This window comes from Schistocerca cancellata, chromosome 9, assembly GCF_023864275.1.
Source record: "Schistocerca cancellata isolate TAMUIC-IGC-003103 chromosome 9, iqSchCanc2.1, whole genome shotgun sequence".
Taxonomy (NCBI): domain Eukaryota; kingdom Metazoa; phylum Arthropoda; class Insecta; order Orthoptera; family Acrididae; genus Schistocerca; species Schistocerca cancellata.
The window spans coordinates 322,899,042-322,912,267 of NC_064634.1; the positions used below are offsets into that span (position 1 = coordinate 322,899,042).

The 13,226-nt window shown below is 40.2% G+C and overlaps 1 protein-coding gene across 1 annotated transcript in view; it reads left to right on the plus strand.

The window, feature by feature from the left end:
* LOC126100516 (fatty acid-binding protein-like) overlaps positions 1-8,201 on the plus strand; it is a 42,525-nt gene extending 34,324 nt beyond the window's left edge. The window contains exon 3 of the mRNA XM_049911127.1: positions 7,916-8,201. Coding sequence (XP_049767084.1) covers positions 7,916-7,966 — 51 coding nt within the window. The 3' untranslated portion in view covers positions 7,967-8,201. The remainder of the gene's footprint in view (positions 1-7,915) is intronic.
* Positions 8,202-13,226: the final 5,025 nt, after the last annotated feature.

Sequence of the window (13,226 nt, forward strand, 5' to 3'; positions counted from 1 at the left end):
ATCCAATCACGAATTGGATCTGATAGTCCGTATGTTCTTACCTTGTTCATTAAACGACTGTGGGGAACTGTATCGAACGCCTTGCGGAAGTCAATAAACACGGCATCTATCTGTGAACCAGTGTCTATGGCCCGCTGAGTCTCGTGGACGAATAGCGCGAGTTGGGTTTCACACGACCGTCTTTTTCGAAACCCATGCTGATTCCTACAGAGTAGATTTCTAGTCTCCAGAAAAGTCATTATACTCGAACATAATACGTGTTCCAAAATTCTACAACTGATCAACGTTAGAGATATAGGTCTGCACATCTGTTAGACGTCCCTTCTTGAAAACGGAGATGACCTGTGCCCTTTTCCAATCTTTTGGAACGCTACGCTCTTCTATAGACCTACGGTACACCGCTGCAAGAAGGGGGGCAAGTTCCTTCGCGTACTCTGTGTAAAATTGAACTGGTATCCCATCAGGTCCAGTGGCCTTTCCTCTTTTGAGCGATTTTAATTGTTTCTCTGTCCCTCTATCGTCTATTTCGATATCTACCATTTTGTCATCTGTGCGACAATCTAGAGAAGGAACTACAGTGCAGTCTTCCTCTGAGAAACAGCTTTGGAAAAAGACATTTAGTATTTCGGCCTTTAGTCTGTCATCCTCTGTTTCAGTACCATTTTGGTCACAGAGTGTCTGGACATTTTGTTTTGATCCACCTACCGCTTTGACATAAGACCAAAATTTCTTAGGATTTTCTGCAAAGTCAGTACATAGAACTTTACTTTCGAATTCATTGAACGCCTCTCGCATAGCTATCCTCACACTACATTTCACTTCGCGTAATTTTTGTTTGTCTGCAAGGCTTTGGCTGTGTTTATGTTTGCTGTGAAGTTCCCGTTGTTTCCGCAGCAGCTTTCTAACTCGTTTGTTGTACCACGGTGGCTCTTTTCCATCTTTTACGATCTTGCTTGGCACATACTCATCTAACGCATATTGTGCGATGGTTTTGAACTTTGTCCACTGATCCTCAACACTATCTGTACTTGAGACCAAACTTTTGTGTTGAGCCATCAGGTACTCTGTAATCTGCTTTTTGTCACTTTTGCTAAACAGAAAAATCTTCCTACCTTTTTTAATATTTCTATTTACGGCTGAAATCATCGATGCAGTAACCGCTATATGATCGCTGAATCCCTGTTCTGCGTTAACTGTTTCAAATAGTTCGGGTCTGTTTGTCACCAGAATGTCTAATATGTTATCGCCACGAGTTGGTTCTCAATTTAACTGCTCAAGGTAATTTTCAGATAAAGCACTTAAAAAAATTTCACTGGATTCTTTGTCCCTGCCACCCGTTATGAACTATATCCGGCAAATTAAAATCTCCACCCAGAACTATAACATGGTGGGGAAATCTACTCGAAATATTTTCCAAATTATCCTGCAGGTGCTCAGCCACAACAGCTACTGAGCCAGGGGGCCTATAGAGACATCCAATTACCATGTCTGAGCCTTCTTTAACCGTGACCTTCACCCAAATTATTTCACATTTAGGATCTCCGTCAATTTCCTTCGATACTATTGCACTTCTTATCGCTATAAACACGCCTCGCCCTTCACTGTCCAGCCTGTCTCTAGGTATACATTCCAATCTGAGTTTAGGATTTCATTACTGTTTAATAATGAAACAACTGAACTGTATCGTCTTCATTTCCCGTGACAAATGAGTATAGGCATCTTGCACAATACATTTTAACAAAGACATTGTTTTATAACTTTAATGTTGATCACTATACCTAACGAGGTCGTTATGCCCAAGGGCGCCGCCAGACAAGAAAATAATAATCGAAATAAGCCAAAGACAAAGAGAGGAGGGAAGTACATTGTATTGAATGCTGCACTACACTTATAAGTGACACAAGCACATGACACTATTTTTCAATACAGTCACCACGTCTCTTGCAACAACGGTCGGAGCATTCCCAGGTGAATATGTGTGCAGTCTGGGCGTTTCGCCTGCAACTATCGTTCTATCCAGTATACGTCAACTAGCGGTGCTTTACGACAAATGGAGAGATGGGGCTGTGAATTCTAAAAGGGACTGAAAACAAACTGCTGCGTCGCGTAACAGGTTGAAGAGGGGGAAAAATACGAACTAACGAAAGTGAAATGTACTTTGGTGGAACACATAGTAAAGTGATTGCATAGAATATGCCACAAAAAGAGCTCTTTGATGGATTCGAAAAAAATGAACAAATAATATTATTGAATACATGTGGATGACATTAAGAAACTTTAGGACATATCACGAATTAGTTGTGTAGTTTATACCACCTTTCTTGGGAGACAGAGAAGCACTGTTTTAATCGGTGACAGCGACCATTTCCCTCACTCGCGAGTTGATTAGGATGAAAAGGTAAAGCATAGGGTCTGATTTTGACATTTTTGGCCATCGAAATGATGTCTTTTTACACTGATCTGTGTTGTCATTTAGCTACTTAATGTATTAATGGTTTCCTTGCTATTAAGATGATTAAGGACATCAATTAGTTTAAGATTAGGCTGTTCTTCACAAATGATGATTCGTTCCACTGCGTTCATTAGAGATTATAATCGCCTTGATAATGGGAATTATGAATTGGAGGCTTAACTTCCAAGAAACTCACAGTATGTTTAGATGACATGAACTACAAGTGGGGAAGGACCAAAGATTAATTTTCTATGATATGATACAAGGGATAGTATCAAAGAGACACTGATGACGGAGGATGAGAGAAGTTGCTGAAGCATTTCAATCTCAAATTAGTATAAAGCTGTATCATTTAAAGGTGACAGCCATGGTGGATTCAGGATCCAAAACAAGTACCATAGCATAAAACGTTCATTTAGGACTAAGGTAAGTAATGAGATCCTGTAGTTACAGGTACAAGGAATAAGAACAGTCACAGCATGTGGAGATAAAAGTAAGATTCTGTTAGCCTTTGGGACAAACTATACAGTTAATGCAATGGTAGTACCCAGGCCAAGTATGAACTGGTTGATAAGTGAGCAACTCAGATAAAATAGATTTTGCCAGAGGTAAAATCACTGTAAATGGGAATAAAATAATAAATTCATGGAGAAGGTATGAAATGCCTCCAGAGAATAATGCAGATATGAAAATAAAGATAATGTGGAACATTTGTTGTGGGATGTACAAGAAAGATAGTTCGAATCGATGATGGAAGATATACTTGTGCATTCAGGTAATGGCATACATGCTGAGATTAACAATAAGATACATCAAAGGGTTACAGAAATAAAAGAGTTGACTGCTACTGAGGCAAATGAGTTAACCATGCTTGATGGAAAACATTGTGCATAAATTTAAGGTTATATCACATGATGCCTTTATAATGTGACCACATCCTGTCCCAGTATGGACAAGAGAGGTATTTGATAAAGAGATGATTGACTGAGAGGTTATGGAATTAGTTATTCTAGTAGTGGTTTTGAAACAAGACGTATCGGTATGAACTGCGCTTGATGCAGGTGCTATCAGTAAGATCATAGTGCCGCAAATGGCTCGATCAGAGTCTCAAGCGAAACTTGTATAGAAATTTAATGATACAAGAGTAATGTGCAGCATTGATTTAACATGTAACTTTGGCAAGTGCCCTTAGAAGAGGTATACGGGAAATTACACAGCCTTTGTCAGGGGAGGGGGGAAGGATGAAGATTTCACTCCCATTTGGCCTGAAAATATCGACTGCAGCATTTATTTCAAAGTTAGACACAGTGTTGGGTGAGGATTCACTGGTGAATGCAATGTTCTATGCAAACAACATATTAATACCCACAAGAAGTTGGAATGAACATCATCAAGTGTTAAAAGAATTCTTAGCGACATCTAAAGACAAGAGCATTACACTAAATTCGTAAAAATCAAAATTGGTAAGAAAGGAAATAAAATTTCTAGGATATATTACTTGAGCTTCTGAAATAAGAGCAGATCCTGAGAAAATGGAAGCTATTATGGACTTTCTTGGTCCCAAGAATAGAAAGTAAATAAAATGTTTCCTAGGCCTTTGTCTATTTTATCGCAAATTTGTTATAAATCAGGTAATGATTGCCAAAACACTGCTGGACGTAACGAAGAACAGTGTGTTTCGAATGTGGACTGGTGAATGCAGGAAAGAAACAGCGCAAATTAAGGAAGAATTATGTAGATCAGTCATATTGTCACACTTGATGTGTCACAGAGATTTTGATTAGGTGCAGATGTGCCCGAATATTGCTGCAATATTATTTGAGGTTATAGGGTAAGAAAGAAAGGCAGTCAGTATTGCTAGCAGAATTCTAAACAAATGGAAAGGAAATTACTCTGTGACAGAGAAAGAAGCTTTGGTTATGGAACAGGCTTGCAAAAAAATGTGATATTAATTTATGGGTAGAAAATTTTCGTATACATCAGCCATAGAGCATTACCGTTCTGGTCAGACAGCAATTTAAGAAGTGGGAAACTGTAAAGATGGTTATTAGTGCCATAAGGATATGATATCCAAGTTATTTGTGTGCCGGGTTCAGAAACTATTGTAGCCGCGGCCCTGTCTAGGTTGCTAGTTGGCGTGAATGTCGTTACAGTACTTGAAACCAAATCACAAGAGATGAAGATTTTACACATAAAAGGAGGAAGTTTGGCGATCATGTCACAAAGGTTAGTCAAAACATGCACAAAGAGCAAAATTCAAATGAAAACTAATCTGGTGGAATAATGATGGGAAGTAAAAGTAAGGAAATGTTATTTAGTACATTTTGCATCGAAAGATTGATCCTGATTCGAGTTACTGTAAGTTTGATTAGCTGGAAAATTAAGTAGACAAGTTAATTTTATATATTTATTTACGTTATGGACTTTTTGGGATAAAGAAATGCACCAAAGACCTCAGGGAATTCTTAATATTTAACAATGTGGATAAAAGACTGAGAAAATTGTTGGAAGCATATGAGCACCAAAAAAAGAACTAAGGTCTCCAAACGATATAAAGAAGGAGAGATCTATCCATTCATTCCTGATAATGTTTCAGATAAAACCACAGTGCACACCTACGCCCCTCTTGCAATAACACAAGGGTGTATGCCATGAGCGTCTCACTGTCACTGGCAGCCTACAAATACTACACTATATAAATAACTGTATGATGCTGATGTTGATGTAATGTGGCGGCTACAAGTGTTACCTAGCGGTAATTCTTCTGTGGTCCTGCCACATGCCATGATACAAAGTTTGATTTTGCATTAACCACTGTTGACATTTATGGTGGTCAGAACTGGGTCACTATCGGTATTATTAGAGACGGCAAAGATAGTAGTTCAACAATTGTGTCTTCAAAACTTATTCCACCTCATGCTGTTGTTGCACATAAAATCTTAATATTAAAAGAAGCTGTGTGGACTTATTCTGGTAAAGCTACTGGAGGTGTTTCTGTGGATAAACCACTGTGTATTAGAATGGTATGTATGTATAAATTAAATCCTGACAACATGTGATGTATTTGGATAAAAACATATGGAGATGTACTTAAATTTAAAGTGATGGGTGACTGTAGTTTTAGATGTTGGTTCAAAATTTGTAGCACTGTACCCCTCGAGAAAAAGCTCAAGGAGAGCATTAGCGAATAATATAAAAAACGTTTACGTTATTCATTCAAGCAAACTAGTACACAATATAAGTGATAATGGACAGCAGTTCCACTCAAAAATTCGGAAAGCAACGTTGGAGAAGCTGAGAATAATTTATTTTAATAAATTACACAGGGTGTTCCAAACAATGCTTCGAATCTGTTTGTGGAGCCAGTTTTGCCCGAGGGCAGCGAGACATGACTGTTTCATCTGCCGAGCAATCCCGTTGGTCTGAAAGAAAACTATTACGAATGCTTGGAATTGTTCATTTGCCACTGACTCTGTCTGCAGTAGTGTAGTAGTGCAGTTAATCCTTCGAATCTGGTGGTGAAGTTCCTCACGAAAATTAATTCTCGAGGTCTGAACACTTAAACAGGGAGAACAAGGACCGTTGTGAGGTCAGATAAACTTACGTTTTACCTTTTATAATGCTGGTACACAAGTGCTGCACACTGAAGTGCTGAAAGTCATGGGATACCTTCTAACATCGTGTCGACCTTCTTTTGTCAGGCGTTGTGCCCCCCCCCCCCCCCCCGCCCCCTCCTCCCGCAGGACTTTTTTTTGTTAATCACACAATTCTGATACACTTCTAGAGTTGAATCGACAACCATCACTTCTATGTGATTTGTTAAGTTCTTTGTGTCACCTATAAAATTCTGTTCTGTGCCATGACACATCTCGAAGGTGACCCAGTGATTTATATCAAAAATAACAATTTTAGAGAGTGTTGCACACGCCCCTTTCCTCTCGCAGCGTCCAACCCTCCCCCCCCCCCTCCCCCCTGGATAAATTCCTGCGGAGTTCCATGCTTCTGATTCTTTCTTATGCTGCCAAATCAGTCGTTATCTTTTGCTACCCGAAATACAAAACTTCCTCAACTCAGTAATTTGTATAGTCTTTTTTGATGTTAGCATTATTAAAGCTGATTTACGTCTTCTTTTCAAAATTTCTTTATTGAGTTCTTTGACCAGTCGTTAAATTTGTTTCTACCAAGCGCAAACTGTACGACGTCAAGAACAGATAGACAGTGGTTTAGGTATGGTTTTGTGTTGACACGTATCCTACTTTCCTGATTAGAGGGTCTGATGTTTTCCTATACAGGAGCTGAGAATAACTTTTTGTGGTACGCTCTTTCCTTGCCTAAATGCGCTTTCAGTTTTGCTGATAGGACGGCAATTCTTTATGCAATCTTTCTGTCTCCCTTTCGTAACTCGAACACCTTTATAAAACACTAGCGACACGCGAGGGTTCGTGCAGCAACACTAACTATCTAAGATAAGACGACTTGTTTGTAGTATGTATAGACTTACACCAACCCTGGTCGTCAATCAGTCTATCAATTAATGAAAAACCACATCAAAATCCCTACAGTAGATGCTAAGATTTAGCGTAACACACAGACAGAAAAATCTGGCGTTCGACTTCAGTTTGTGACATGCATCCCCACAGGTTGAGTCGTGTAATACCTGCTATATTGCGAACGTTTGAAGCTAACTAAACGAGATTTGCGGCTAATAACAGTACGCAGAGGGGCACGTAATTATGTTGTATGGTTAATACTTTTAACACGCTTGTCAGCACAGTTCCAACTGGTTTAAATCGGTAGATGTGCACAAATCCTTTCTCATATACATACTTACCATAGGTGCTGAAATAAAATAACCCTTTTACATCATGAAAGGGTACAGAGTATATCTTTTATCTACCTCATACGAACAGTAACAGCATTTTCCAGCTTTGGTACTGCATCAGAAAAAATCAGATGTCGCAAAACATTGAAATAGTCTTTTAAAAAAAGGATAGATAGTATTGATATCAAGGACTATTCTGTGTGACGAGAAAAGTGAAAGTGAAAACTGGCATTCCTCGTTTGTGGTTGCTGGACTCCTCACAACTTTATGAAAAATAGCAAAAACATTTATTTTCGGAAACTGCACAATTTTCGAGTTTTAGTATTATCAAACACATAACTTTTAATTAATTATTTTCTCACACCAACAGTGGGAGGGTTCAGAACGCTTGTCCACAGAAGGAATTGTGTAAATGTAGTGTCTTCCTCTTCATCAAACTCCAAAAATTTTGGAAATAGATTGAGTCTCTCTCATGTGTCTTATTTTTCTTTCTGTGCATATGGAGGGGAAAAAAAGAACTGTAAAAATGTGAGATTGTTAATACCATGTTCCATATACCTAAAGCCAGTTCGTGTATGTCCTCTAAGCAGTTTCGTATTTCTTTTACGTTGATTAATTTGTAATAATAACCTCTGTTTCAGACTATGCGGCTCAATGATGTTATATGCAAGAAAATATACAAGGCAGTTTAGAAGCGCAAAGGTTGCCCTGGAGAACGGTGGGATCATATTTTCTGCAAACAGCACATTTGTTTGAAAATATTTGTATTTATTGTATAAAACAACACCAGATCTTTCAGTAATATTCTAAGATGATTTAATCTTATGTCAGAACGCTTTAACATAATGTGTTAACGGAAAACTTGTAAAATGTGTCGTCTGTATTTAACTGTGTAATGAACTATCTTCATGTAATTTTGTAATTATCTCGAATCGGAATCGTAAAATATATCGCCATGTCAAATATATAAACGTTCATTCAATGCAAAGTCCTTTTTATGGAACTACGATTTATTATACGTCGGAGATCACGTATATTTTTCTGTTGACTCTCTTGCCATTCAAAATATGAAATCTTCTGAAATCCTTTATTTTTATTAGCAGGTGCAAAGGGAGAAATTCCTACAACGCAGACAAATTGAACTACGTAGCTGGGTAGCCGCGCTGTCTCAGGCGCCTTGCCACAGTTCACGCGGCTTTCCCCGTCGGGGGGTTCGAGTCCTCCCTCGGGTATGGGGTGTGTGTGTTGTACTTAGCGTAAGTTAAAGTTAAATTAGGTAGTGTGTAAACCTAGGGACCGATGATCTCAGCAGTTTGGTCCCATAGGAACTTACCACAAATTTCCGAAATTTCCAACTAGATACTCACACAAATAACATTCTAGTAATCTGATAAGTGATGTGCTGACAAATCGCAGAAGCAATACGAAACATTATTTTTGATACCTTACTGTATAAACTATATTCACAAAACGGATTTTATAAAAGATTTAGCGATTTAGTAGCCCTATTAGAAAGAAAATATTTAATGTAAAGTATTAAAGTCAATTAACATTTTTTCAGATGTTTCTTGGGAATAACATTTATATAATTCCATACGAAATATTCTATGTAATCTATGTTAAAGTATTTGCAACAAGGCCGAAGCTGCTACATTCTAAGGGTGTTAGAATTTGAATATATGAAATGAAGCAAATCGAAGTAGCGCAGAAGACCTGTATAATTTTCATCCAAAAGGATAAAATCAATATCACACAGAAAAATCAAAATTACAAATAGCTCAATAAATATAAAACTTTAGAATGTGGGAGGAAGGGAATAGGGACACTTATTACGATAAAATGAAACCACTGCCGTTTATGGCCTAGCAGTGAATAATGCCTGCAACATCCAGATTGGTCATTGTAGGTGCACTAAAAAAATTGTCGGTCATTGCAGCTACAAAGTAGTACCAAAAAGACGAAGCTGTAACGCTTCACGCTGCTGGAATTGAACCTAAGAATGCAGCACATATGGAAATATTCAATATGCAAATTTCTATCAACCTTTTTAAAAGAATACTAAAAATCAAAATTTTTCAAAAGTAATATGACTTTCATAGTTTCAAGCAACTTACTGAAACACAATGGCACATGACGGTCAAAACAATAAATGATCAAAAATATAACTGCGGAGGAAGGGAGCAGGAACATTAATTGCAGCCACCGAAAATTATGAGTTAGTAGCAAGTTATACTCGTAACATCGTGCTCATTCGGCATTGCGTTATACTACAAAACATCGATCAGTCATTGATGTTATCAGTGCGATGCCGTATCTCACCTCGACGAAACAGAACAGATCGACATCTTTGACATCAAGAAAACTGCTGATCACAATTTCTAAGGAAGTGAGGAAGATTTTTACAGTTTGAAATGAGACATGTAAGGGATAATATACAATCTGAATCTATAACATCAAACAACATTGTTTAAAATATTGGTATTGCTTATAACTTGAAAAGACTTACAAAGGTAAGTAAAGTGTCACTGGTTACAAGTTATGAAATCTTCACGGGTTGTCAGCCGAGTGGCGTCGTCTTCTAGTCGCAACGTTTCAATGGATTGCATATCCATCAACTTCGACTGAAGATGATGGATACGCAATCCATTGAAACATTGCGACTAGAAGACAACGCCACTAGGCTGATAACCCGTGAAGATTTCATAGCTAAAATACGCCGAGAAAGCCTGCAATCGCATGGTTACAAGTTTTTTTTCGAAAAGGAATAATTTAAGACAGTGTTGTTTAATTAACTTGCAGAGAACAAGAGTCTTCAAATGCCGTAAAACCAGTTTCTACTGCAGCGACATGTTTCGTTTTTTTTTACCTGAAGTGCTTCTTTTCCGCCGGCCGGTGTGGCCGAGCGGTTCTAGGCACTACAATCTGAAGTATGCACACCCTGACATCGAATCAGCGCATTGTGTACCGTGATTCGTCAGTCCACTGTTCAATCGTCCAATGTTTACGCTACTTACACCAAGCGAGGTGTCGTTTGGCATTTACCGGCGTGCTGTGTGGCTTATGAGCAGCTGCTAGACCACGATATCCAAGTTTTCCCACCTCCCACCTAACTGTCATAGTACTTGCAGTAGATTATGATGCAATTTGGAATTCCTGTGTGGTGGTCTGGATAGATTACACATTACGACCATCTTCAACTGTCGCCGGTCTCTGTCAGTCAGCCGGGCGCAGTGGCCGTGCGGTTCTAGGCGCTGCAGTCTGGAACCGCGAGACCACTCCGGTCGCAGGTTCGAATCCTGTCTCGGGCATGGATGTGTGTGATGTCCTTAGTTTAGTTAGGTTTAAGTAGTTCTAAGTTCTAGGGGACTGATGACCTCAGAAGTTGAGTCCCATAGTGCTCAGAGCCATTTGAACCTTCTGTCAGCAGACGAGGTCGGCCGCGGGCATAGCCGCGCGGTCTGGGGCGCTTTGCGGCTCCCCACGTCGGAGGTTCGAGTCCTCCCTCGGGCATGAGTGTGTGTGTTGTCCGTATCGTAAGTTAGTTTAAGATTAAGTAGTGCGTAGGGTTAGGGACCGATGACCTCATCAGTTTGGTCTCATAAGACCTTACCATAGCTTTCCAAAGACGAGGTCGGCACGTAAGCTTTTGTGCTCAACGTGTCCCTTCACGTTTTCACTTCACTGTCACATCGAAAACAGTGGAAAAATCAGTCCCCTAGACTTAGAACTACTTAAACCTAACTAACCTAAGGAGATCACACACATGCATGCCCGAGGCAGGATTCGAACCTACGACCGTAGTAACAGCGCGGTTCCGGACTGAAGCGCCTAGAACCGCTCGGTCACAACGGCCGGTGGAAACAGTGTACCAAGGGATATTTAGGAGTGTGGAAATCTCGTGTACAGACGTATGACACAAGTGACACCCGATCACCTCACCACGTTGGAAGACCGTGAGTCCTGCGGAGTGCCCCATTCTGCTCTCTCACGATGTCTAATGACTACTGAGGTCGCTGATATGGAGTACCTGGCAGTAGGTGGCAGCACAATGCACCTAAAATGAATAACGCATGATTTTGGAGGTGTCCGAATACTTTTGATCACATAGTGTACAAGTCTGCACTCTGGCTGTTCAGGAAATTATGTATCTCGGAATCCTCCGTCATCATTCTGGAAATGCCTGCCACGGAATAGTTTCTCCATTCGAGGAAGAAGGAATAAGCCACAGGGCGCTAGTTAGGAGAATAGGGAGAATAGGGTTGGCAAGCAGGACGAGCGGATGGGGTGAGGTGAGGAGAGGAGGGGGAGGGCAAAATTCATTTGTCTAAAGGAGCAGTATTCGTCATTGAGGAAACAGTATATTTGTCTGACTCTGTGTCGATTTGTCGCATATATGAAAAAACAGAGTACATTGCGATTGGTTGTTAGGTATCTCCCGATGTTGGACAGCAGCTCTTGAGTCAATGCTTCCTTTGATGGAGCTGGACCGCGTTTCACTAGACAATCTTACCACTGAGAAAGGAACTGTTGCTAAACTGAAAGTAACGTGTGAAAGTAGCGAGTAGTTTGGAGAGTGAGGGACAGGTACCACCCATTGTGTCAGCCGTCGATCCTCTGCAGGTATTCACCACAGTCAGCGTTGCAGGTTGCCTACAGATGCAGACCGCTTCGTCCGCGAAAAGCTGCGCGGAGCACTCGATGCACAAATTACAGTGTACTGCATTCTTTTGTATTTAGACGAAATTTGCACTTTTTTCACTTAAGGCGATATTATTTCAGCTTCATGTAATTGTAAAGAACTGAAAATACTTCATTGGTGCATTAACAGTGGATACTCTGAGTCATTATTACCTCTGACAGGATCCGATTGGTATTGTTCCTTCAACCATGATGTATAACTGTGTCTTCTGCAGAATAAACTGGGCAGTTGTGGTGGAGCAACAACACCTCCTTCGACAGCTTTCCGTGACACTTCGTGTTGACGCTTCTGATGCTGAACCTGTTTTTCACACGACAATGATATACAAAAAAAAACTGTCCATTTTTGAAAAATGGCGGTTGTGATGCACAAATCTAATGTATACTATCGAAACGTTCCTTCAATTTGTTCTTGCAAATGCAATGCAGCGTGAAGTCTGAAGCCAAAATTTGAGCTCCTATTGACGTGCGGAGGACAGAACACATAAGGCGAAGTGTCGTGTCGCTGACCCACAAGAAAACATTTACAATCGGACTGAGGTCACTTCTCGGCACTGTTGTGTCTTTCAAACAGACTTAATGGGGTCGGCATTCTCACTACAACCCTCGATAGCGGGTTAGAATCATCACAAATGATAACTGCACTACATTCAGAAGGATTCCGTTCTGCAAGCACTTGACCAATCAACGTACACAGCCTACAGTGAAAACAACGCTCATCACTACCACTCTACATTACTACCGAAAACGTGATCATATGGGCTGGTTGTAACAGCCAAACATATCACGTTGCTGTGGAACGTTAACGCTTCAGGCACATGTCACAGAACTTCTGTCCATTCACCTCGTTTCTTCTACTGTGGAGACCCTTACACAAAAACATGTCACGGTCGCGCGCCGTTGATAGCATTCACCATGACTTCAATGAGGATTGCTACGATTTAAAAAGTTTTCTGAGTTGTACGCAGTGTTGTTGTTCTCGTTGTGGACTTCTGTCCGAAGACTGGTTTCGTGGGGCTCTCCATGATACCCTACTCTGTGAGAGCCTCTTCATCTCTCAATAATTACTACAACCTACATCCTACCGAATCTGTTTACTGTATTCATCTCTTGATCTCCCTCTACGATTTTTACTCCCCTCCCCCCCCCCACCCCCACCACCACCACCGCCGTATGGTCAGTTTCTTTTCTGCCCAATTCTATTCAGTACCTCCTCATTAGCTACGTGATCAACCTACCCAATCTTCAACATTC